Here is a 26,208-nt window from a genome sequence, read left to right as displayed (position 1 = left end):
TTATAACTCCAACCTACTCCAACCTACAGAAATATGTTGCACTGAAGCAGAACTGAGCCACTAAATCTTGGCAAATAGCTAGAAGATGATGAATAAAGCAATAAAGTACAAAAATAGTGTAGATTACAGATTATTCTTTCTTTTTTCTGACTTAGAAGATAAAGCACTTAAAAAATAATGCTTTATACAAGATTGAATATTTAGTAGTACCTGAGTTTTGACCAGAACAGATTTGGGAGCAAAAGTATACATTAGTTCAAGGATTTTTAAAAAAAGCATTTTTCTCTTGCCAAAGTATCCTGTTGAAAAATATTCTAAAATAACACAACACATTCATTTAGATGCAGGTGCAGGAATTTAAGGCATGGCTGGTTTCTTCAAGTGAAAGGGAAAACTTAGAAAAAAATGAAGCCAAAACACACCAGCTTTCTCACACTCAGCTGAGAGGACCAGCTTTCTTCCTAAAAAAAATCTCCAACAGAATTGTGCTGGGGTGGGAGCTCAGCTCTTTGCTGCATGAGGTGTCTGTGGTGACAAACCAGGGGACAACAGAGCTGATTATTTTGTGAAACAGAACCCAGGCCCTGGCAGAAGAAAGCAAAGAGCACCACGGGCTCTGAGCTCCCAGCAGCAACCTCAGCTCCTGGGGTGGACCCTCCTTGGTCCCAGCACATTCCAGAGCAGGATTTTCTTTCAGGAAGAGCATCTCTTCCAAAATAAAACGGTGTTTCACGTCGCGGTTGCGACTGAACTCCAGTACACATCTTATCCCCATTTTTTCCCTCCCACTGATACATTTTCCTTAAGTCTTTTATTTTTCAAGCCTGTCACCATAAGCATCACGCTGAAAATCGTCCATAAAATTAGCAGTGGTGCAGGTTGCCTGGAAAAGGAAGCGCTCAGGTTCCTGCATAAGCTCTGAAAATCTCTGAGTTCATAAATCCTTTTTATAACTTGGGAATTTACTAAGCCTGGACCAGCCAGCCTATTTTGTAGCAAGATTATTTTACAGCCTCAGGATGAGAGATCAAAGAACTCCTTCTTATGAGATGCAATGGAGAAAAATGGCATGTGGTCAGACACAAGGAAGGGACAGAACTGCAGCAGGCAGCCCTCATGCTGCCTTGTAAGAATCCATCCACAGCTGGAACTTTACCGAAATAGCTCCTGCAAAATGCTCCTTCCAGAACTGCTGTGATGCAAGGACAGCAGTCAAAACATTCACTGACACGACTGAAAGCAACATTTGACTCAGCCTTAAACATACATATGTTCAACAGCTCTTTATTTTCCTTTTGTCCTCCATTATTCTGTATTTCTACTGGTTTCTGCTCGATAAATCAAAGGAAAAAAATCAGCACATAAACCAATCAGTGACTGATTTTCTCTCCTGCTTCTGCTTAAAACACATTTTGTTCCTTCTTACCTGCTGGCGATACATGGAGAATTTACTATCAGTTGGCTCATACTTCATCATCCTTTTCTCAATAAGCTGATTCATTTGTGCATTGACTTCATTTATCTGCAAGACAGAGTGGAAAACTAAGGAAACAGAGCTTGGTGTCTTTGTCTTCTCCAAGAATTAAATGCTTTGCAACCCAGATTTACAATCCAACCAGTTCCTTTTTTTAAAGCAGAGAAACAGACCCAAAAAGCTCCATGAGTCATTAAGTATTGGCCAGGAAGAGGCTGTTTTTGGATTTCCAGTTCTGTGCCTTTATGATAAGGCAGAACCATGATTTTGGCCCTGAAAATGAAGTAAACTGGTGCATGTGGAGAGAAAATGCAGTGAGTTGGTAGAAAAAAGACTGATATTGCCATATACTGAGTGATAAATGTGATTTTATTGACATGAACTAAAATTCTCTTTCATTGAACCCTTTAAACATAAGTTCAAAGGGAAGCAAATAAAGATTAAGTGATAAAGATTTCATCAACACTTTGTAGAGTCACAGACCATCATATTCCAGGTCTGTAGTGCCTTCCTCCTCCTGCCACAAGATGCACTTGATTGTCTTTACTCCCAAACTGCTGAGCTTCATTCCAGTCAAAGCTTCAGAGCTGCTGCACCTGGAGCTCTCAGCCACACACCAGACTGCAGATTCCAGCTTTCCCAGTGCACCAGGACTCTCATCGGCCATGGCAAACACAGTCACAGCAACCTTCCTTTAATTCTCTGCCACTGCTAAGGCAGCAGTGCAAACATGTGCTGCAATCCTGTGGAGTCAGACCATAACAGGGACAGTGCTGGGCATCACCCTGGCAGTTCTGGGAGCAATATCCATGTGCTTGAAAAACTGAGAATCTCAAATAAACTGCTCAAGAGGACTAAAAATACTCCAACACCTGGAAAAAAACCCCAACTCTCCTGTGAATTCTATGTTATTAGTGGTAGAACAGGCTTGAATTTTAAAATGGCTTAAGAATTCCCTTCTGTGAATAAATTCCTGGGTTTTATATTGTAAAATGCATGGTGGAAACATGCTTAGTGCAGTTCAGCTCCTTTTTAAGGCACTGAGATAATAAAAGGCTGACTTAAAAAAAAAAAAAAAAAAAAGCTGCCTAAGGCCATGCTGTGATAACAGCCAAGTGTATGACATGTTTCTATTATCTTTCAAGAAGAAGATAGTTCCAAAATATAACAAATCAAAGGTTACATCATGGAGAAAGAGGAAAAAACATAAAGCTTTTTAAAATATTGCCATAAACCAAACAACAGTCTTGGAAAAGAAATGTGCAAAACAGGGTTTCAAGCATGCCTGAAAGACATAACTGCAGCCACAAATATTGTTTTGATTAGAGGAACTAATCTAGGAAAGCAGAGGCTGAATTACAGAGCTGGTTTATTATTTCAGCCCTAATCTGCCATTTATTAATGCTGTCATCCCTTAAGATGGATACTCTGTTTCCTCATTATCTCTATTTCATGGCAAAGCCTGAGCTGGGAATCCCAGGAGTATTAAACTGGTAAGAGAAGACATTTATGATGTAGGACTACTCTTCTTGCCTCTAACATTGGTGTAAATCTTCATCATATCATCAGTAGAAATACTAATAATTAGCATTCCTCCAAATTCTTCTAGGACATAATATTTCATAAATTATCTTTTATTTAGGATTATGCAAATATGAAAACTTCATTGAGTGAACATATAAATGTACTTCTGTGGCAATAAATCCCTCTGCATGTTCTGGATATATCTGACAAATAAGGGTTTTTCTAAGACTATTTGCCTTTAACTTATGAAAAAGCCTAGAAAGGTGAATCAAGTATTTGATGCCCAAATTTTCTTTGGTCTTAAAAACTAAACCAAACAATGCCGGGCTCTTCCAAACACTGAGGAGTTCTGAGCCACTGCACATGGATTAAGGCACCATCTTGTGAGGATACATCCCTCAGGGAATGCTGTTCCCTCCATAAGCTCTGTATGTGTTGGTATAAACCCCCTCGATGGCAGGGAGAGCTTCAATCAAGTGAAATCTGAAGAGAAGAAAAATCAGCTCCTTAGTGCTAAATTAACACAATTTCCTCAATAGCACCTAAGGATATGTTTGGGTTTGGGGTTTGGATTGGGGTTGGTTTGTTCGTGTCTCTTTTGTGGGTATTTTAATAAAACCTTATCAGAGAGTTTGCATTTAGTGATTAAGACACCTTTGGTTTTACAACTGAAGGGATGTTCCTCTGGGAATGAAACATTTTCTCCAGGATATGAAGTAGGGATAAGAACATTGCAAAGTCCAGGAAGCTCAGACCATGCTACAGAACACAAATTAAGTGTGACCTTGGTCCCTCACCTCACTTTCCAGTGCAGTGAGATCAGCTTGAGTCATGGCTGGCTCTGCAGCCACCTTTTTTAAGAAATACACTGAAGTCTTTTTACTTTCCATCTCTCTGGGCATTTTTTCAGTAACCAGGTAGGAATTGAAATTTATCTCCTCTTCTAGTTTCTTCATTAAACCTTAAAAAAAATCAATTCAGTGAGTGTCTATAAAAGCAATGTAGCAGATAACTAAGTTTGATTTCCCCAACACATGAAAGTATTTAGCAGCTGATTACAATAACAACAGCATAACATTTGAGTCTTCTTTTCAGTGCTCAAAGAAAGGGGGAGTTACTGAATTTAAATTTTTAATCTGGATGTTAAACAATATAAGAGGATTTATTATGCACCTGTAACATATAACTATCAGCTCCTTGAGAGACTCTTCTCACTAATAACAAGTAAACCCCATCTCACATGAAACTCCAGCTGAATCAGATAAAAAATTCAACACACAGCACTGATATAAACAGCCATTGAACCATTATCTGTAGAAAAATCTTAATTTGTCCTACCTCATTGACAGATTTATTATATCCTTGGAGAGTCATGCTTAAAATAAAACTTTTTTCTATCTGGCATCTAAAAAGGCCTTAAAATGGGCAAAGTTTAATGTATGCCTACTTTAAGGGTCCTTTATATTGCTGGAACCCAGATTGCCTCCCTGTGAAGATTTCTTCTTGGAAGAACAAACATTTAATCTCAGGACAGTTTATAGACTGAGAATGCAGAAAATAACAATCCAATAGAAAAAAGCAACCCCATTTATAAGCTCTGCTGGACACCAGCCTGATGCACCTACACCTTACCAGGCTTAGGAGGACTGGGCTCTTTCTAGGCAGAGTAATTCAGGCTCCTTAACAGATCATTTATAAATAAACCCAAGTACATGCAGATAAGAACAATTCACAGAGAGAAAAATGCAACAGAATAAAAGGAAACATCTATTTAAATTACACTGCACAGTCTCCACTGACAACAGGCTGTTCAGTGCAATTATTCCTCTGAGACAACTGTGCCAAGGCCTACAAGATTTGGAAGTTGCACATCAGATGAGAGTGGGAATGAGTATTTCAGAGAATTTTTCATGATCTAGGTGACTAAAAGGTAAGCATCCAGGGTTCTTTCTCCTTTTCAAACAACTTGCTAGGGTTGGGATTTTGGTTCTCTCCATATTAGGGAGAAGATGGAATTGTGATGAAATGCCAAGGAAAACAAGAAGTTCACAATTTCCATCTCTTTCATTTACTGCACAAGCAGAGAAAAGTTGAGCACAGAGATACAAAAGTACAGCTGATGCTGCTGAAACAGAGATGGGAAAGGATGTAGATGAAAACAGCTTTTGGTTCTCAGGCTGAGAAGCCTGACTGCCAAAGGGAAAGGTCAGGACAAAGTGAAAGAGCCCCAGGAAAAGGGGCCCCCGTTTTTCTGCTGCCATTTACCTCTAAATCAGTGTCCTGAGAGATCCTCCTGAGCCCTGCTCCCAGCCCACTCTGACAGGAAAGCTGCCAGAAGGGAAATAAGCCATCAGCTCTTGAGAAAACCTCAAGAACTGGGAGAAAGAAAACAGGCCCTGGGGAAAGCAGCACTGCCAACGAAGTCGAGTCAACAGAAAGTAAAAATGAGTGGGAATTCCTCTTTCCCAGTTGGTTGATTTTTGTGTTTATGGAAAGCAACACTACCACAGGACCTTTTCCCCTTCGTGGAAGGGTCATTTATCAAAACAAACAGCCCCCAGACTGGTTTTGGAGTGGGAGAGTGGAGTTGCTCTGCCTGTGGAACAGCCATCGTGCACTTGGCACTGCAGCTGCACCCTGGGAAACACACTGGGACTTTCTGGGAGAGATTTCCCACTTCTTTCCTCCAGAAGAACTCGATTCCAATCTTCCTCAGCCCGCGACAGAGCTGGGCAGGAGGGACCACATTTTATGTCTCACTAGAAATCTCCCACCTCTGCAAATGCAGCGAAGCTGCTTCCCACGTACCCTGTGAGCTGAATTATCACCTCAGAACTGACTGGAACACCACTCCCAATCTGATATTTATAACCAAAATCTTTGGTGTGGAAATCAATGTGATATCAAATTATTCTGGTATGAAATATTAATATTTTAATTTAATCAATTTCTTGACTTTTTTAGCAGCAAAGAAACCTGCATATATAACCTATACTTCATTTCTTGTGCTACTCCAGTTTTCTGATAAAAATGTACATGCCTAAAGGATTTGTTCTAAATATGACAAGAAACTTAGCAAAGAACCACAAGAGCTTTGATAAGAGCAGAGACCTTCTGACTTCACAGGGTATAACCTTGATCACAATCTGATTTATTTCTCAAATAACCTCGGAGCTGCTACCAAGTCCTGTTACCCCCTGACACAGAGTGGTTCTGTGTCATTCTGAGTCCTGATGGAGCAACAAAACAAGTTAAAACTTGATATCCTGATGGGGAAAGACACGATGTCAACATCCCTCATGACTAATGTCATTTCTTTCCTGAATACGTTGGATATATTTTTCCTCCTATACAACTCAACCCATGGAGAAGTAACTACCTAAGAGCTACTTTTGCCTCTTAACACAACCTTAAAAACCAAAACACAGGGCAGCTCCTGGTTTGAGGGTTTTTTCCAGTGAAAAACATTCTTTTTCAAATTCCCAGGCTAGAGGGGAAGAAAGGCCAGCATACTTCAGATCTTTCCATTACACATATAAATTCTGTTTTTAATGTTTCAACATTGACTTGTGGTTACAAAATCTACACACGTAAGTGGCACAGAAATCTGGCTCTGCGCCCTCAGGTTATTTTAGCAAGCTTCTGCCAACCACGTATTTACATGTGGAGAGCTATTCAGAGCAACTCCTCATGTTTTCCATTCAAATTTTTTTATTATTATTATTATAAAGAGAGGGATGGGAGAAAGAGTTTATTCGTGCTTGCTCAGACATGTAGAAGAGAGGCAATTTTCTCTCCATAATTCTGTTAATGGAGCTAAAACTTGATTAACCTTGTGCTCAGAATCCCACTTCTTTTCCCTCTACAGGCTGCCAACTGGGCATCCTGGACCAAAACCATTTGCAACAGGAATTCAGTTTTTAAAAGGGGGAAAAAAGAGAGAGGGACACTCATTTCATAGACTCTCTGCCAACAATTTATCTAATACCACATGGGAAGGCCACGACCAAGTCTAGAACAGACTTCCAGCATCAAATCCTTCCCTTCCCTTTCTGCAGCCACAAAGGCTGAAATGATTCCCTCCACAGCTTCCAGTAACACCACTCCCACTTTCCCTCTCTTTAAACAGAGACCTGGGACATGCAAACACTGGCAGATCAATCATCCCTTCGATATATCCTTGAAAAACCAAAAAGCTTCCTGAATTTGTGATTCTAAGTTCTGCTTTTCATGTTTGTAATTATTACCAGAGCTCTTTGAAACCTCTCTGACCTTTCAGAGCTCTTCTTGAATGTTGAATTGGCCCGGGGCTGCAGGGCTGGATGTACCAGAGCCAAACCCAGAGGCAAAGAAACTCCTCTGGCATTTTCTCCCAGAAATAAATGCAGGGAAGGCACCCCATGTATGACAGTGGGAGCTCCAACTCTCCCATTCTCACACCTGACCCACAAATGCTTCTCAGACACTTCTTAGGGAAGAGCCCCCACATGCCATAAATATCTTGCATATACATTATCCCTAGAGGAATATAATGGAATTTTGCTATTCTTTAAAATATGTCTTGTTGGCATGGGCTTGGCTTCCTGAGTGATGATGGTCACTTCGAATCAACAGTCTCCTCATTATTCAGTCATTTCCCTATTTTTATTTCACCAGTGATCATTAGTTATTTTCTTTCAAGAATCTGGTGTAAATACCAAACAAAAAAGAGCCAAACACCCATTCCGTTTCTCTAAAACTTCCACTAAACTCCTTTTAATCCTTTTAACAGAGACCACATTGAATTTTTGCTGCCTTGTTTGTTCAAAAGAGTTAATGACCTTAAAAAAGTCAACCATAGCAACACCACCAATTTTACCAACCAGACTTGTCTTCTCATCACAGATATCAAATTATCTTAAAAGTGCTTTACCACGACCTTGCATCAATGGACAGTGACTTTATAATAAAAAAAATCATTTCAAGATGAAATAAAGTTCCACCTAAGCCAGTCTCCTTTAGCAAACAGTTCTATAGCTTTAATTGTAATGTGGTCTGCAGTGTTGGAGGAGATAATTTAAATTTGGAATTTTAGGAAAAGATCATTGTGTGGAAGAGAAAAATATTTATTTTTTATACCAAGTGGAATATTTAAGTAATAGGTTCCTAAATTTCATCAAGAATGAAAAGGCATCTGTACAAAGCAATTCCTCTTTGACAAGTATCTTTGAAGTTCTCAGTGTTCTAAATCTATTTCTACATATTAACTTAATGAAGTTTATAAATTACACATTTTACTGTTCATCAACAAATCATTTTAACACATTCTTTTAATCAATATTTTCCAGCTACTCATTCCCATCTTCATATTTCTGCCAATAAAGTAACCAGTAATGTCCTGGAAAATGGACAGAGATCAAGAATTCAGTGATTTGGTTTGTTTCTTCATGTTATCAATTTCTGTTTGTGCAGCAGAGATACTCAAAGCAAGATGATGTCAATCTTGCAGAGCTGGTGTGAGCTGGGTTGTGGTTACTCAGACCAGAGGCCAGGGTTCATAAAAACACTGTTCATATTCAGTACAACAAAGACCACAAAAAAACCCTCCAGAATATGAAAATTTATATTACTTAGTGCTACCAGCAGCAAATCCCTCTCTAAACAATATCCTGAGTACAACTGAAGTTATTAAACAGGGAAAGATTGAAGTTAATAAACAGGGAAGGACTCAAATTAATAAACAGGGAAGGAGTGTTCTGTGAACCAGCATGATCACTTTCAGCTGTTTTGTAGCAGCTCATAACAATTAATGATACAATTCAAAGTCTTCTAAATATTACGTTTCTAAGAGTTAAAATCCTACCAACCACAAGGCGTATTCTCCTGGCACAGCTCAAGCAGGCTGATGCTAATTGCATGCTAATGATACTCATGAATATGTGCTACTTGCATTCCTTACAGAGTTCCTTTACACTTCCTTAAATGTAAAATTAATTATAAAGTGAAGTAATCAAATCCATAAGACAAACAACAAAGCTTCTGCTCATTAGCAGCAACTTTGAACATTTTATCTTATTTAGGCAGTAAAAACACCTGAAGTATTAAAAATGCAAGAAGTTTCTTTTAAAGGGAAGGATCCAGTGAAAATCCAGCTGTTGCACTGTCAGCAGACAAGGCTACACTGATACCAGGAGGCAGCTGAGGTACCAAACTGCAGCCAAAGGGAATTTTCAAAATGAAATAAATTGTGCTATATTGTAGACCAACAAAGCTTTTAAAATAAATGGAACCTATTCAGTGCACTGTGGCCGCCTAATTTCAATTATTAAAAAACCCCACAGTTGGCATTCTGTAATTGCTGCTACAGGCAGTGCCTTTGTAACTGGGGAAAGCAATTACAAAGCTGAGTCCTGAGGTCTTTCTTTGGGCAAAATTTCAACACAAGTTTTCTTAAGTAATGACTCCAAGCTTTGATTGGGAACATCTAAATACTTTTTGTTTTTTCTCCTGGAAGCAGGACTCGAGATAAGGAAATTAAATATGTTAACTTTATTTTCATCTCAATGATTAAATGATATATTTACTGGCTTTTTATTATGTTACCTTTGCTTCTGTGAACTGAACCCACTGAGTTTCCATTGGCCTTAAAAAAACCCAGGAACTGAAATAGAAATGTTGACACAGCTTTGCTGTATAAACTCTCTGATAGCTACTGCAAAAAAGGAACAGTTATAAAATCCACTGCAAGTCCCTGTGAGTACAGAAGATGGTTCAGATACTCCTTTAGTTCCACTTGTGGTTCAGTGGCAGATGAAAATCATTAAAAAAATCAAAGTTAAATTACAAAATAATAACAATGCTACGATGTGGTGACTGAAAAAAAATCCTTTAACTCAGAAGAGCTGCCAAAGCAGTTGTGTGATGCAACTGAAATAGTAAATGCTCTTTTCAAGAGTAGGACAATGACTCGGTTTACTAGATTTAAACTGAGAAGTAGTCAGATTCTATCATTTTGGAAATAATTTATACACCATTCTATAGCATGTTTTGCATCACACTAACCTAGGATGCAACAGGAAAAGCCCCACTTACTTTCTGGTTTTGAATCTGCCACCACGTGCTGCATCTCCTTCAGCTGGACCTGGGCTCTCTGCAGTCTCTGCTCTGCATGGAACAACTTTGGAGAGACAATTGGACACACACAAGCTCATTCCTTGGAAATCCATGTGCAAACAACTAAACCAACGGAGCCCCAAGAAAACCCCAAACACAAAACATGGCAGCACTAACATCTGGTGATTTTCTGTCTCACAAGGGAATGTGCCAGACCAAATTTTCAACACTTGGCCTGGGTTTACTTGGTATTCCCTCCTGTTAATTGAGAAGAGTGTTCTTGTTCTCCCAAGTGATATTTTCTCTGATGACAGAAATTCATCCAACAGTTTTCAAAAAAAATATGAGTGGCTTGAACATTACAACAACAAAAGGCAGCAGGCATCAGGATTGCAGCAGATAACTCTCCTTATCCTGCAATGCAGCTGAGTTGTCACAGCAATCCACTGTCCATCCTGAAAGCAGTCTGGAAAGCTTCCTGCCAAACAAGACCCAGCTGATTTGCATTTTTGTGACTTAGAGAGATGTGTAGGAAGAACTGGAATTAGCTGGACATCACATTCATTTTAGTCGTGATCTCACTCAGGCTCAAGCAAAGACCCGGTAGCCTGAGAGGCCACTGATTCCCATTGATCCCACATCCAGACACAGACTGCACTATGAGAAATCTGAGGGCTTTTCCCATTTTAGTGAAGTTCGGGCTACAGAATTTGGTGAGATGGTGTAACAAAATGGCACTGGATTTTACACAGGTCAGGAATAAAACCCACCCTTACACCTGGATGTCAACAGCTCTAAGGGCTTCTCAGGACATCATTTTTCCCAAATTTAGGGGCGTAAATCCCAAGGCTGCTCCTGAATACATATTGCCCCCACCCAAGAAAAAGATGAGGTATTTGCTGCGTTGCTCAGCCCCTGAAATCTTCATGCAGATCACAGAGACAGAAATCAAACTAAGGAAACATTTGCTCACTACCATAAATATGAAGAGTTCCCTTCGGGTGCTCCGGCAGTAAGTCATGGAACGTTTCCTGGGAATGCTAAAGGATGATGTCAGTGGGAGCTGAGGCAGCCAAGTACCTTCACTGTGGTGTTCAAAACTTGCAAGGTCAAGCAAGCCTCTTCCTTTAAAATGTACACAGATCTTTTACACGGGATTTAATTTTCTGGGGTTGGGAGAAATTCTCCCAACTACTGTTGTTCCTGATGTATTTCTAAAATGCACGATTCCCAAACAAACATCAACAACTCTTTATTTTAACAGGTATGTTGCTATGCCAGTACCTGACTTTTTTGTTCTTGTTTCTGTTGAGCCAGAGATTCTTCTCTCTCTTTCTCTAAGCGAAGCTGTCTTGCTATTTCAAGCATCCGTTGATGATTTTGTACTGTCTCCACCTACAGCAAGCAGATAAATAGTGCATGTTGCTGTCAGATAGTTGAGAAATACATTAAAGAGATCATATGTCTCACAAGCCCACTTAGCACTTCACTTCCATACACGTTACTACTCAGAAACGACAGCAAAGTACTGGACTCGAGATTCTTAAAAGCTCTGGATCAACGCCTGGGGAGATTCCCTGTAGGTCAATTAGTTACTTGATTCCTTCCTAGACATACAGTGTGTTTATCTTAATCCTTGTTTGCATTCCAAAATCAGAGTTGCAGGCCAAGGATTATGACACTGAAATGTAGGAGCGTTACTTCTCTTATTACCCTCTTCTTAAGACGCTCTACTCTTTTGGCCAGTTGATCTTTCTCCTCTTCCATTGCACTGATGTCCTAAAAAGCAGGAAAAACAGATAAAGAAATATTAGTTTATTCCCCATGTATATTGGATTGGACTAAATTCTCTTCAAATTGATATGAAAATCAGAATTATTCCCTGAATACACGGAGGCGGTTATAATTTTATTGATCTGTGATCAAACATCCAGGATTCCAATCTCTCTTCTCTCTTACTTCCCCCACAGTTCCCACTCTCTTTATGCTAACATTCTTCATCTGCATCCTTGAGTATTAATGTGAACATTTAAAATAAAAGCAGGTGGATTTCTCTAAAATAAAAACAAACAAACAGAAACCACCAAGGAAAAATCAGCATGAATTCAACATCTGATGCAGTCTGACATATGTTCTTAATGTCACCAGCATTACCCACTTCCTAGCAGACCAATTTGCATGAAGTTGCTTATGAGCGATGTCTGCTGCCACTTTTTGTATTAAAACTGTCTTAAAAGAAACACTTTCTAGTGCTGAAACATGTATCTGATTATTATTCTCCTTTAGTCCTATTTTACAACAGCAGGGCTCCACAGATTGATAGTTATGAGAGAAAGGAAAATGAATTCTCCAAATGTAGACCTTATCTCAACATTTGCTTGGCTTGTCTGTGTGTCCACTGGAAAGCTGTACACAAGCTTAATTATTCTGCTGAAACAGAGCAAATATCTCTGCTTAACACTTGAGCCACGTGGGTTCATCATTTCAGTTGACTTAAGCTCTTAGTTCATTCAACACCCTCTGGAATTATTAGCCACTATCAGGAAAGCAAAAGGCTTTGTATCAGTTTGCATTCAGAGGAAATGGAGTTCTAATATTTGGAAATCATGCTGCACAGAGTCTTGGCAGCCTCGCTCCCCAATCTGCTTCAGAAAGCTCAGCTCTAAACACGAGCGAGGACTTTCTGTTTGCCAACAGAGAGCAGTTTCAAGAGGCAGCTGCAGTGCCCACCAGCTCTGGCCTCTACGGCTTTCACACTGTCCACAAAGCCAACAAACACGGAACTGACATTCAAAAAACCAACTACATAAAAAATTGTGGAGTTTTTTTACCCTTCTTATTTCTGCAGTAGATAAACCAGATATTTTGAGCTGCTCGTGCTCCTTATGTAGGTTTTTAAATGCTTCCATGAGTTCTTCATACTGTAAAATGAAATGGAAATCAGGCAGAATAAGCTCTGTGTCTATGGATTTTCAGATCAACACACTGTTTTACCACTAAGACAGTAAATGTAGACATAGAAATACGGTGAGAACAAGATAAAAAGGCATTTTTTCACTGCAAAAGCCTGTCAACTTATAAAGCAGAAATAAAAATAAAATCACAGTGCATTATCTTCCATTTGAAGGGACAATCAGAACTTCACAATTTCCTCAGTATTTTCATCTCTTGTAATACACAGTGTATTTGCAAAACAGGAAGATAAGACATCACCTGAGAGGGACAAATTAACAAATTACTCTCTCTTACTATACATCTGTATATACCACATATACAAATTTATCAGCCCCAAAAGGAAGAGTTTGTTCTAACAACACTCTTGATGGAAGCAATTGCTGACTTTCCAGAGTGGCCCAAGAACAGAGCTGAGTTAACATGTGAGAAATGGCTGTGACACGTTGCATAACCCTCAGAACATCCCAGAGATTGATAGATGCAGCTCAGCACTCAGAGACAAGGAGACAGTGTGCTACTTCCACACCAGTACTTTGCCCACCAGGAATCTTAAACTGAGAGGCAGTGTGAAAGTCTGTGTGGGTAGAGAAATAACAGGGGACAGCAAGAGTTTAGAAATATGGAGAGGAAATAAATTTAGATTCAACTCGGAGAAACACGAGCTGAGGTATAAGGAAAGATAATCTCCACAGAAACAGCCCTTCAATGAGATGGAAAAATCTAAAAGGAGAGTATCAAGTCATTTTTTACTTCCTGGAAAGAGCAGTTGATATGAAAGGTGAATACCAAATAGCAACAGCAAAGACGAGTTCAAACAAAGGCATCACAGCCCTGAGCAGTGAAGCAGCAACTCCCTTCTATAAAACCCTGGGGAAGCAGCACACAGAGCGTGCTGCTCAGGTCTGGTTGTTTCAGTATCAAGCACACACTGACAAGCTGGAAGGAATTTAAAAAAAAATAGCAATAAAATGACTAAGGAGGAGAAGATAAAATCATAAAGAGCTGGATTAAGTGGCAAATAAAGGTGTGACAAGGAATGCACAGGCTGGACAAGGAGAAATGAGTTACAAAATGCAAGAGTAAAGCCCAACTGGCTTCCACAATACCCCTTATGCACTCTGGAAATCCTTTAACAAAAATTAAAGAGCAGATAGTCTCTGAGCAACTGCATTCCCACTGCTGGTGTCCAAGAGTTTTCCTTTGTATGTCTACCTCTGTCAAATGAGGAGTTCCGTAAGTCTTTTCCTCATTGGAATGTAAAATTTCAAGGCCAATGGCAGGATTCAAACAAGAACAGAGCACAGTTTGATGGATCATAACGAAAAATAGTTCTCACTTTTCACTGTGGGTGCCCCACCTGTACCTGAAATAAAGGACATGCTCAAATGACCAAAAAACCACCCAGGTTTTTGGATATGGATATTTCCCTATATGGAAAGGGAGATATCTGGTACCTGGAAGCAACTCACTGAAGCCTAAACAACTAGATTAATGCCTGAAGTTGCTTATTTCTTAAATTATATATTGCAGGCAATCCAATGTCTAAATCACAACACAGCTGGGAAGGTGGCAGGTTGCTGAGTATGTTCTATAAGTAATTTACAAAAGTACATTTGAGTTTAATTCTACACACCCATAAAACTTGACCATGTTATAAGTTGTCCGAACTCTCCTTTTTGAAATTTCCCTTAAAAGACACCACTGCAAGACTGTATCTAAATAATTTAGGCTAATTGTTTAATTCATTAGTATCTAAATATTTGCACTGTCATGTTATATTGCAGTAAGGCATTCTATTACCCCAGCTTCTGTTTTGAATTAATCAGCAGGGTATTAGTTTAATAAGATGGTTCTATTACTGTAATCCCAAAAAGGAACACATCTTATGTAATGGAAATTATGGAGGTGGATATTTATACACATTAAAACTGTGACATACTGAACAAAACATACAATCTGCATTCCTTTCTCTCTCTGCTACTTCTGCTGAGTTATTTCAAGGTATAAATCCAATATTGTTAGAGGTAACAAAAAAATAAAAGGCTTAGTCAAGCCTCAGTCAGACTGTTCAGCTTTGCTGGTGCACAGTTAATAGATCAAGTTACCTCTTACAAACACTCAGAACCACTGTGGTTTTACAGAACAAAAGGCACAGAAAACTGGAAAAAAATTAAGTAAATATGTACCTCAGATAATAAACCCAAAACTTTGGTGCACTTCGAGTTTTACATTTCAAACCCACCCAGTCTATCTAAAACCAACATTTAATGCTCACAAAAGTGGGAACATAATAAGTAGGAATGTCAGCACAGAAAAAAAGAAATCTTGTCCTTATTCACAAAAAAATAAATGGTTAAAGTGGAACGAGGCTAATACAAGTATTAGGCATCAAATACTATCAATTGACTATCATGACTACCAAATACAATCAATGGACAATTAGGTCTTCTTCTTCTGGTCATAACATTTTCTGGACTTGTCTGAAGTGGTAATTCATAAAGTTAAAAATATCCAGGTTATATTTCATAGAGAAAAACCCCAAACCTGTTCAAAAATTAAGAACTATAAGTCTGTCTGAGCCAACGTGGCTCTGAACATTATTTGGCACCCGGTACTTAATGGGCTTAAGGCCTTTTAATTCAATGCTACTTATTAATATATAATTTCAGGGTTATTGGAAGAAAAGTGGTCAAGACATCTACTTTTTATTATGAATCTTTGCTTATCCTCAATTCCAACAAGCTCCTAACATAACTCACTTGAACATGTATCCCAGCATTAACTCCCTGATTCATTTATCCCTCCTCCCATTGGCACTTTAATTAATGTAAAATGTTGGCATTCATAAGAAATGGTACCTGTTTGTTGAACTCAGCCACAGTATCATCCTGTAGGAACTCTGCTGGCACTTCCAATTTCACTAAGAAACGTGCCAGGTAAGCTCTTTTCTTGAGTTCACTGGTCCTCTGAAGAAGCCAGTGTAAGACAGGATGAATTACAAGTTTGCTTCCAGTAACCAGCCCTTGGCGAAAAGCACTCCTGTATGGAACCAACCAAGAGAAAATGCCAATAAATCTCAAACAAAAGAATGCTGGCTTGGAACAAAAAATCTGCAATGTTTTGACATTCCTTTTCCACTTGCCTAATGATTTTCGTAATGCTGTTAGAAGAGGAAACGCTCTTGATGAGGCTGAGAATTGGGTTTGATCAGCCTGGAAAAGAGAAGGCTGAGGGATTTGCACATTCCAGAACCTGAAGGGAGCATGAAATAGAGATGGAGAGGAACTTTTTACCAGGGCCTTGAGTGCCAGGACAAGGGAGAGTGGCCTCACAGTGACAGAGGGCACAGTTGGATTAGATATTAGGAAGTAATTCTTCCCTATGAGGGTGGTGAGGCCCTGGCACAGGTTGCCCAGAGAAGCTGTGGCTGCCCCATCCCTGGAAGTGTCCAAGGCCAGGGCTGGATGGAACTCTGAGCAACCTGGGATAGTGAAAAATGTCCCCACCTATGGCAGCGGGTTGGAACAGATGATCTTTAAGGTCCCTTCAAACCCAAACCATTCTGAGCTGGAAGTCTTCAATTTAGGCTCCCAATTCTTCTACCCTGAGTCGGATAAAAACCCCGTAACACACTAAAAGGATAAAGCCAGCAGCGACAACTCCTGGTTTCCTGTGACAGCCTTGGGGAGATGCCGGCAGAGCGGGGGCAGCGCGGGATTTGGGATCACCTGGCGCAGGTGAGACCGGGACCGGGACCGGGGCCGGGGCCGGGGCCGGGCCGACCCCGCCGGGCGGGCGGCGCCCTCTGCCGGCCGGAGCCGCCGCTGCACCTGCGCAGGTGCGGGCAGCGCCCACCTGCAGCCACAGCCGGGATCCCAGCCCAACACCCATGGGACGGGGCAGCAGCGCTCACCCGAGCTAAAGGCCCTTACCATCTAACCCAAACACGGCGTTTTAACACGATTTGTAGGCAAAAAAGGTACTCACAGGTCTGGCACAGTCCCGGGAGGTTTGTATTTGAGGATTCCAAGGAGATTCAGCATTCTTTTAGCTGTTTGTTCCGGCAGCTCCTCTCTAATGTCGACAGCATGCTAAACGGTTTATAAATTAAATAGGTAGTTTTTCTTTATTAATTACTGTTAATATAGTAAAAATTATTGTAACTATTTATTATAAAACAATCAATGTAATAATTGCTAATTATTAGGATAACACTGTATTATTTACTATAATCAATTGCTATTATTATTTTTATAAACTTGTTTGTCCAAGTGATGTTAATTAACTGGCAACACTGAAAGAAGTGACTTTATTAATTTACCAGATGATAGTGAGATACTCTGTAGGGAACATCCCTTAAATCACCAAACTTCAATTCCTTCTAATGGATTTTCCTGCAGCATGAGCATTCAGGTCAATTTACTCCAGGAATACCTTCTCCCTGCTCATGGGATCTCATCTATGCAGTCACACTGACCACATCCACCCGGGAACTCAGATATCCTGGCACTCCAAGGCACAGATATCCACACCCCAGGTGTATGAATGGTCCCTTCTGGTCTCTCACACACTTTTGGCAGCCTCCAAGGAGAGGGATTTAATCTCCATTGCAACAGCACAGTCGTGAGGTTCAGTTCTTGCTCAGTTCCTGCCCTGGCTGTGTGCAAGACACAGCCTGACTTTGACTTAACACAATTGTCAGTATGAACCAAGATCTGTATCCTTAATTTCACAGGAAAAATATAGTCATCAGCCTCTGGGGGACAAGTATGCTGCCTCCCTGTCCCAAGAAACAATTGCGGGTTTGCCAAGAGCACTCAGATGCATAGGCAGGAAGGATCCTTGCCAGGCACATTTATTTCCTGGAAGATTCATACAAGCTGTTTTGGTGAAACAAACACGCCGCGGGATTATACTGAGCCAGACCTAAATAAAAGCAAATTCCAGTGTCAAGCCACCTCAGGAGGTCTGAGCACCTCTGAGTGCCCTCCTTACCTTCGGGTCAATCTCCCCCAGAACATCACTGAGCAGCTGCAGCAGCTGCAGCGACTCCAGGGAGTCAAAGGAGATCAAATTGTAGTTCTTCCTGAAGGGCTCCTGATTGAGCTTCTCAACAATGAACTGGATTTGGTCACCCATAACCGTGTCCCGGGAAAACCTCTGCAGAGAAGACAGAGCAGATGCCGGGGGGGCGGTGACCGGGTCCGGCCGCCCCCTCGGCGCCGGCAGCGGGACAGGCCGGGCCCCGGCGGGGCAGGCAGCGGGGCAGGCCGGGGGCAGGCAGCGGGGCAGGCCGGGGGCAGGCCGGGGGGCAGGCAGCGGGGCAGGCCGGGGGGCAGGCAGCGGGGCAGGCCGGGGGCAGGCAGCGGGGCAGGCAGCGGGGCAGGCCGGGGGGCAGGCAGCGGGGCAGGCAGCGGGGCAGGCCGGGCGGGGCGGCCGGGCCGGCAGCGGGGAGGCCTCGACCGGAGCCTCCCGCGCGCCGTTACCGCGGGGACGGTTGCCAGGACATGGCGGTGACGTCACTACCGGCGCTACGGCTGAGCGGCGCCAACCGAGCCGGGGCCGGCCGGTGAGGGGGCGTGGTCACCGGAGACGGGGCGGGGCCTAATTACGAGGGGGCGGGGCTTGGTCATGAGGGGGCGCGGCCCAACTGTGAGGGACCGCGACCGGCACCGGCGCCGGCACCGGGGCCGGCGGATCGTGGATCGCTGCCCTCGCGACCGACTGCGACAGCGTGGAGCCCGCCGCACCGGGAGCCCTCCCGGTGTCCCCACAGCATACCCGGGGCAGTCCTTCCCGCTGCGCCCGGCGGGCCGCTGGAAAACGCAGTCCCGTCCCGTCCCGTCCCGTCCCGTCCCGTCCCGTCCCGTCCCCGCCGCGAACAGCCCGGGAATTGCGGCTGAGGCCGCTGGCGAGGTGTTGGGGCGGACACGGCGCAGGGCAAGTCTCTGGTGGGGCTCCTTCACAGCACAAGTGCGAGGAGCGGCAGAAATAGGTCCGAGATTCAGCCTCTGGAGGATAAACTTGGCTCTGCGGCTCCTTCTGAGGGAGGTTGTTGTCGCATGTGTAGGAGATGTACAAACAGATTGCTGCAGTTACCCAATTAAGATTTCTGGCAGCCTTTGACAGCACAAAGGGATGTCAAGTGTGGCTGATGTACGTGTCAGGTGAACGGTTACTTAATTCCTTTGAAATGGAAAGGTGCACAGAGGATCTGTGTGGAACAGGAACAGCCAGTCCTGGGCCCAGGCTTCATCTGGGGCAAATGGCAAATTTATGTCCTCGAGGCTGAACATCAGTTGTCAGCGTGCCTCAAAGTAGCAGTAAATATGTAGTGCATAAATCTGAAATAAGGACAGCAGCTTTAAAAACACCAAACAATCCGAACCAGACTACAAATTAAACTCAAACTTGCTCATGAAATCTCTCAGTCTGCAAGTTTGTTCTCACAGATCCTTCAAAAGCCATGCTTAGGCCTGAAATAGTTGGATTTCTATGCTATTTCAATTAGGTTCTTGGATAGTCTTAGAATCCCATGTGAGTCCCCAGATGATGGATTAAAATATGCAGTGAGTCATGTTAAATTGGTGCCAATTGAAATGCACAGGTTGTAAATCACTGCAGAATTTGACTCAGTAAGTAGCAGCCATAAATGTAATACTTTGCAATTCTAAGCACTGCGACTATCTTAGATTATCTCCTCTTTTCCTTCTGAGAAACAGAAAACGCTTCATAAAATAATTTCATAAAATTTATTGGTCTTCACAGGAAGGCTGAGAAGTGACACTGATTGGTGTCCGAGCTTTTAACTGGTTAAATGAAGTGACAAAGGGGATGGGCGGGTGCCTTGAGGTTGGGCATGAAAGCTGTGGTAGAGCCAGGAACATAATCCAAGTCTCCTGACTCCTGGATTTGAACTTTAAAACCAGATCATGTTTCCTTTGTGCTTTCAGTCCATATACTGACCTTTAGGAGTCGTATTTACCTACAAGTTCCCAGAAGAGATCTGCTTTCCCTTGTCATGCTTTCCTGGTATCAGTTACAGTTTTTTCTGATGAGTATTTTGAGCATGTAGAACACTGACCGCAGATGAGAATTTTATTTCTGATGGAGGTGCCTGTGAGTTCCCCATCACTTAATCCAAGAGAAACACTGTTTCTGTAAATACTGATACATATCCTTCCTTCCTCCGTGCTGAGGGGAGGGCAATTGCGGTGAGGATGGAGAGGGATCTGTGCTGGGTACAGTGCAAGGCTGCTGTTCTAAGATTTTCCTTTACATGAGACTATTCCAGTCCTCACACCTTCCAAGAAGGAAAGGACTGTTCACCTCTTCTCATTTCTCTGTAACATTAAAGATAAAGAAGAGGAAGAATGAAAACTTTAGAAAATGCCAGGATAAGAAGAAAAAGATGGTGAGATTGAAATCCATGAAGTCTGATTGTTCTGACTCTTGGAAAGGAGACCTCCATGACCAGACATTGTTAGAACTGGACTGACTGAACTTGTTGACCTGTTTGAAAGCTCAAGTGATTGAAGGCAGGAGCAAAATCGTACATTGGAGCCCAGTTTTGTGGGACTTTCCAACCTGGGGAAAGTGTGAGAGATCCTGTGTCATCCTCAAAGTTTTATGTTATCATGATCCTTCCTTCCATCAGTTTTGTGCTCTTCATACATGCAGCACCCAGGCTGCCCCCCTGCTGCTTGGTGTTTACAGTCTGCAGCGGTGTCTGAATACTCAAAATTACTGCCCAAAGAAAAAAATCAAGGCTTAGCTCAGTGCCTTGACCTCTTTATCACAAGAGAATCTTCATAGACATGAAAGAGATTATGAGATCTAGTGCAGCCTTGGGTAAATTACAGGAAGCAGCTGAGGTTTGTTTATGCTTAACTTGTCTTAAGTTATCTTAGTTAGGGTGCTGTGGTATCTGAGTCAAGTCTTACAGAACTGAGGGCCAGTGTTCCAGTATATTTGTTGTGTAATTCTGGGGACTTTTTCCACATTCCCAAATCAGTTTGCATGGAGAGTGATACAGAATTTGAAGGAAAGTTTGACATGAGAGTTGTTGTAAGAGTTCAGCCCTACAGTTCCATCCAGTTCTCTGGATAGAATTTGTCTTTTATTTAGCTTGGGAAAGGCTTGTGGAAGCTGCTTATTGCAAAGACATCCTGCAGAGGTAACTTGTGGAAGAAAGAGAACAGAAATAAACAATCCAGAGCTCTCTGGATCTGCAGGCACAGCTTCACTGCTCCCTCCTGAATTTCTCCTCCCTCCTGACTTTCTCCTCCCTTTACAGCCACTGCTGTGCAGATGCTGCCGAGCAAAAGTTGTGAGAGAGCTCGACCAGAGAGCGAAGCAAATCCGAGTGGGACGAAACCTGAGCAAATGAGAATCCTGCTCCCCTGGCAAAGAGAGATCACCTTATATGGGAACATCACGAGCAAGAGGATGAACAGTCCGGCCGGGCTGCTGAGGTCAGATCCCAAACAGAGGGAAGATGTTAGTGTGAAAACAAGAGCATTTAGGAAGAGAAGACAATAGTTCTGCTTTGCTCAAGCAATCTGACCCCTCCTGTTTGTTTGGTTCTGTTATTATAAATATTGTGCTGTATGTACACATAGGTCTGACTGTATTCTATTAAAAGTTAATTTCTTTGTGGCTATTCTAGTACCTAAATGCATCCCAAGCCTGTTTCTGGCTCCCACTTGGAGCTGTACTGTGGTGAGCTAAAGCCTAAGGAGCAATCACAGACATCTTCAAAAATTAAGCCTGTTTATGCAGAATGTGGCCTGTTCCTGTGAGCTGAGGCATTTAAGACAATACTGACAGCCAAGAAGTCTGTCTGGTTCTGAATGTTTTGTCATGTGTACAGTTGTGATTTAAAGTACTAAAGGATTGGAAGAAAAACGTTAGATCTGTGTTGAAGGGTTTGTATATTTTGTGCTTTATGTGAGTCTTCTGTTCCAAGAGAGAGGGCTCTGGTCCTTTAAGTCTGGGTCTAATGGATTCTGATCCAAATGTGTGTCTTTCAGACTCTGAGCCTGGGATTTACAGGTCCGACTTTGAGAGCTCTGCATCTTTCAAGCCCCACCTTCTGTGTGTACAGTGTCAGTGGTGGCCTCACACCTCTCCCTGCCCCCTGGACCAGATGCACACTGTTGGCTTGGAAAACAGCTGCAGCTTTGTGTGGCTCTGTGCAGCAGGAGAGGCACAGCCAAGGTATGTGCCAAGGTATTTGCTCTGCTGAGAGGACTAGTGACTTCACCACTCCTTTTTGATGCAAGACCAATCTAAGACCATGGCATCCCATGCAATGTGAGATAAGAAGCTGGAGATCTCTGTGGCTATTGATGACCCCAGAGTCTGCTTTACCACTGCCCTGCACCTTCCATGGCATCGCCAGCCCTGTGGAGTGAGTGTTGTGTATGTCTGCCCAGCCCAGAAGAGCATTACACCTTCTTTGCACTGGTGGGAAGTGTTGGGGGTGGAGAGTCAGGCCCAGAAAGGAGGTTGGCCTGATGCTGGCTTCCATCCATTTAGCCTCAGTTGTCCCAGCATTATTCAGACTGGCAAAGTCTGGTAGTACTGAGGAGAGATGGTGCCATGGCAGCAAACAAGACCATTGATCTGGTGTTAGACCACCTTGGAAGGTGGATGTGGTTGTGGGAACTCTGAGGTGGGAGTGTGGCATAGGATGTTATCTAACAAGGTGAGGTTGGTTGGACAGAGTTAACTCAGCTTCCTCTAGAAAACACTCACAGTTTTGTTTCTTGCCATGCTGTCTGGTTTTTTTCTTGCCTGAAAAATCCAAAATAACTCCACTGATTAGTCTCAGGTTTACACCAGCGTTTCTGAGATTAAAGCCTGCTCTGTAGAGTCTCCTGTTCAAGGTCAGATGAAATGGCGAGTCACCCCTTGCAGCAGATTCCAAGAACAATAAGATGTTTTAGGAATATGCCATAATTGATTGCCTCTAAAGGGCAAATTTTGCTCTGTGCTGCCAAGCAAGGGCTGTTCTCATTGATAAGTGTGTGCTGAACAAAGACTGCCAAGGTTCATGGAGCTGGTTTCATTCTCCTGGGAGGGCAGCAGGCCAGGACATTGCGCACACTGATCCCAATCGCCCCAAGAATCAAGTCTGCAGGAAATCCAAGTTCCCTTACTAAGGTTCTATGCCCACCTTCTGCTGCTCAGAGCTGGGTTCCCACTGCCACTTTCCAACAACATCGTTATCCCAAAGCACTGTTCTCCAGAAGGAAAAGGCTGAAATGCTGTCAAAATAGAGGATATAAATAAAGGAACATTGATCAGTTGCTTTGTATTTCAGTTCTTCAGATCCTATTTTATCCTCATCCAGAAAAGTCTGTTGTTAACCTGAATGGGTGCAAGTGCTTGTGGCTTGTTTTTCAAAGCAAAGCTTTTATATCACTTTTATGTAATGTAGCAAGTATCTTCTGAACATACAATAGTTTTTCAAACTTGACAGTGCTTTTATGAGTTAGATGAGCTGGGTGACATTCCTGTCAGCTTTAAAACAGCGGTGTCCTTCCTCCTTAACACATTCAATTCACGAGAAAGTGAAAATGTTAGGCCAAGGTTTTTGAAGCAGTCAGCATGAGGGACAAAAATAGTCACTCTGAAAAGTTAAAGCCTATGTATTTTAAGCTCTTTTAAAGAAAAACAACATGGACAGGACACTACCATTTGTGACAGAAAAAGTCAAGTCTAGGACCACAGCAACGCAGCATGGGGGAAAGTTTTTGGATGACATCAAGGCCTGTTGCAGAAAATTGCTGTTTCCCAAATGGCATCTGAAGGGTCAGGATGTCACCTCATGTAGTCTATATCATTTAGGATGGGAAAATAGAAATTCTCTCCTTGTGTACATCGATTCACTTCTGACAAAGCCAAAAGTTGTGAAAGTGAAACCAAGGCAGAATTTGGTCCAGCTGATGTGTCTCACTCAAAAATTCTCTCAATTACTTGCAAATGTCCATCTGATTTTTACCTTGGAGTGCATTTTGTTCAAGAATGATACAAAGAAGCTGACACATTCTTATGGGCTTTTTTGTGCCTTCTGTTTTGTCCAGACAGTTGTATAGCCATTGCTCACAGACTCTGTCAGGAGAGGATGAAGTTAACAGCTCAGTAAGTACCAATGTGAAGGAAGTGGCTCACAAAAGAAACAAGATCTGGCATAGAGCAGAATACACTGTACCAATGCAGGCAAGTCTTCAGGTAATGTCAGTTCAATATTCAGAATTCAGATTTTCTGCCCACTTTTACATCCTCATTTAATTTGCTCACGTTGTTGAATTAAACTTCTAGCTGAAACACTTGATCTCTCAATCTATCACCAGACCCAGATATGAAACTTCATATAAAATTGTGAAGGAAATTACTTCACCCTCAGCCCAAACAATGACAAGCACTGTTGACCCAAGCAAAGGGCTAAATAAGGGTTGATGAGGTGTGGCAGGACCATGGTTTGGGTAGTTCCTTCTGCTGCTTCCTCCTATAGAAAGCTGCAACAATCTGAAATGTCAAGCTCCCTATCTTACATTTGAGGAGGACAGCTTGAAACTGTCTCTAAGTAGCCAAAAAGCCTTGAGTAAGAGCTTGTTTCTTTACAAGAATTCAAACAGGACGATGTGTGAATTATAATGCAACTGTTAAAAACCTGTGAGGTCGGGGGGGTCCTGTGGAATCCACAGAAAACCTCCCTAAGTGAAAGACATCTCTACATTTTTTTTATGTTGAAAGAAAGATACATGGACAATGTAATGAAATTTTAAGATAATCCCTCTGCCTAGGCACTTATAGATCTCATGTATGTAAATCAGCTATTTCCTTCACAGCCATACTGTTAACACTCATTATAATACCTGAATAATTGACTTCTACCAACCTGCCCTGCTGTATGATTCTGCAGTGAAGTCATAGCCTCCAGTTTGTATCATCATGCAGCTGCCATAGAAACAGCTTTAGGTGTCACGGGCTCATCCCGAATTCACTGGAGACATTTGGCTCATTAATTCAAATGTCAAGGAAAATGCATCAACGTAAGAGAGCTTTAATCAGGGACTGAAATAAAAAAGTTTCCTAACGTCGGGTTTTCTTCTGCAAGGCTCTGTGGTGTGGAAGTTCTGTGTGGGTTTATTTATCACAATGAGGTTCCTTCCACTTCCCCATGGGTAGATTGGTTGTGTGTGCTTTGTGCTGCAGGCTGGTGTTTGGGGATTCTCCTCAGACCAAAGAACAATCTCTTCATCCTCCCTACATAGATGATGAAAACCTCAATGCTGGCAATCTCAAAGAGTGAGATAAGAAAACTCTAGGAAAAAGACTCCATGGAACAATGCTGCTGTGACCCAGAGTAGGATGGAAAGGCTGCGTAGCCATCTTTTGTTGTTAATCCCATGACTGTACAATATCCAAGATAAAAATGTTCTATTTCTAGTCTGTAGCGGCCAAAGGATGAAAAAAAAAATTATAAAACATTTTATTTCAACTGAAATTATGAAACTGATACTCTAAGAAAGGAAATTGTAATGAATTTTAGCTCCTCTCAACCAGCTTTGAAATATATGCATAAGAAACTAGGTCAATTAGCACTTTCATTAGCTCATTTACAAGCCTGTAAGTATATATTCATATAAGTTTCTACATTTATATCTCATCTTCTCCCTAATTTGGGGGGTTCTGCAGAAATGGAGCAGTTTTTCCACTGCCAGGTCCCCTCCAGAGCCCACAATGCCTCCTACAGCTCCTTCTGCTGAGGTTTTTCAGCACTTAAGAGCAAATTCCATTCCCTTCTCATGTGGACAGAGTTATGATGTGAAAAAGGCTTTGTCCAACAACAGGAAGGCTGTAATTGTTCATACAGCATCCGGGAAAGATATGCATGAGCTTCCTGAGTTAATGAAATCGTAAGGGTTTGTTATAAAGTTTCAGCGACTGCCAATCATTTTGAAATGTCACCCTGTGTAGGTTCCTGCTGGGATGTTACAGAGGGAGTTTTGCTTTCAATTACATTGCACAGTTGACACATTTGTCTTGTTCCCTAACCTTCCTCTAACATGCCAGGAGTCGGTCACTACAGGCACCAAAAATAATGAATGAGAGGTTTGGTCCAAACCTCTGATGTATAAAGTCCTTCACAA

The 26,208-nt window shown here is 42.0% G+C and overlaps 1 protein-coding gene and 1 long non-coding RNA gene across 2 annotated transcripts in view; one reads left to right on the top strand and one right to left on the bottom strand.

Moving 5' to 3' along the window:
* Window positions 1-18,311, bottom strand: part of IFT81 (intraflagellar transport 81) — a 37,152-nt gene extending 18,841 nt beyond the window's left edge. The window contains exons 1-9 of the mRNA XM_048322899.1: window positions 18,041-18,311; window positions 17,033-17,136; window positions 15,904-16,084; window positions 12,922-13,011; window positions 11,804-11,869; window positions 11,375-11,485; window positions 10,070-10,154; window positions 3,796-3,959; window positions 1,427-1,522 (exon numbers count right to left, since the gene is read on the bottom strand). Coding sequence (XP_048178856.1) covers window positions 1,427-1,522; window positions 3,796-3,959; window positions 10,070-10,154; window positions 11,375-11,485; window positions 11,804-11,869; window positions 12,922-13,011; window positions 15,904-16,084; window positions 17,033-17,136; window positions 18,041-18,184 — 1,041 coding nt within the window. The 5' untranslated portion in view covers window positions 18,185-18,311. The remainder of the gene's footprint in view (window positions 1-1,426; window positions 1,523-3,795; window positions 3,960-10,069; window positions 10,155-11,374; window positions 11,486-11,803; window positions 11,870-12,921; window positions 13,012-15,903; window positions 16,085-17,032; window positions 17,137-18,040) is intronic.
* Window positions 18,312-18,794: 483 nt separating this feature from the next.
* On the top strand, window positions 18,795-24,277 carry LOC125335425. The gene is made up of 4 exons (XR_007207454.1): window positions 18,795-19,201; window positions 21,342-21,519; window positions 22,078-22,264; window positions 24,136-24,277. It is a non-coding gene; the product is annotated as an uncharacterized LOC125335425 (long non-coding RNA).
* Window positions 24,278-26,208: the final 1,931 nt, after the last annotated feature.

The sequence above is a fragment of the Corvus hawaiiensis genome, chromosome 18 (genome assembly GCF_020740725.1).
Source record: "Corvus hawaiiensis isolate bCorHaw1 chromosome 18, bCorHaw1.pri.cur, whole genome shotgun sequence".
Classification (NCBI taxonomy): Eukaryota; Metazoa; Chordata; class Aves; order Passeriformes; family Corvidae; genus Corvus; species Corvus hawaiiensis.
Note: the sequence above shows the minus strand (reverse complement) of the source record. Positions and strands in the feature narration are given on the sequence as shown.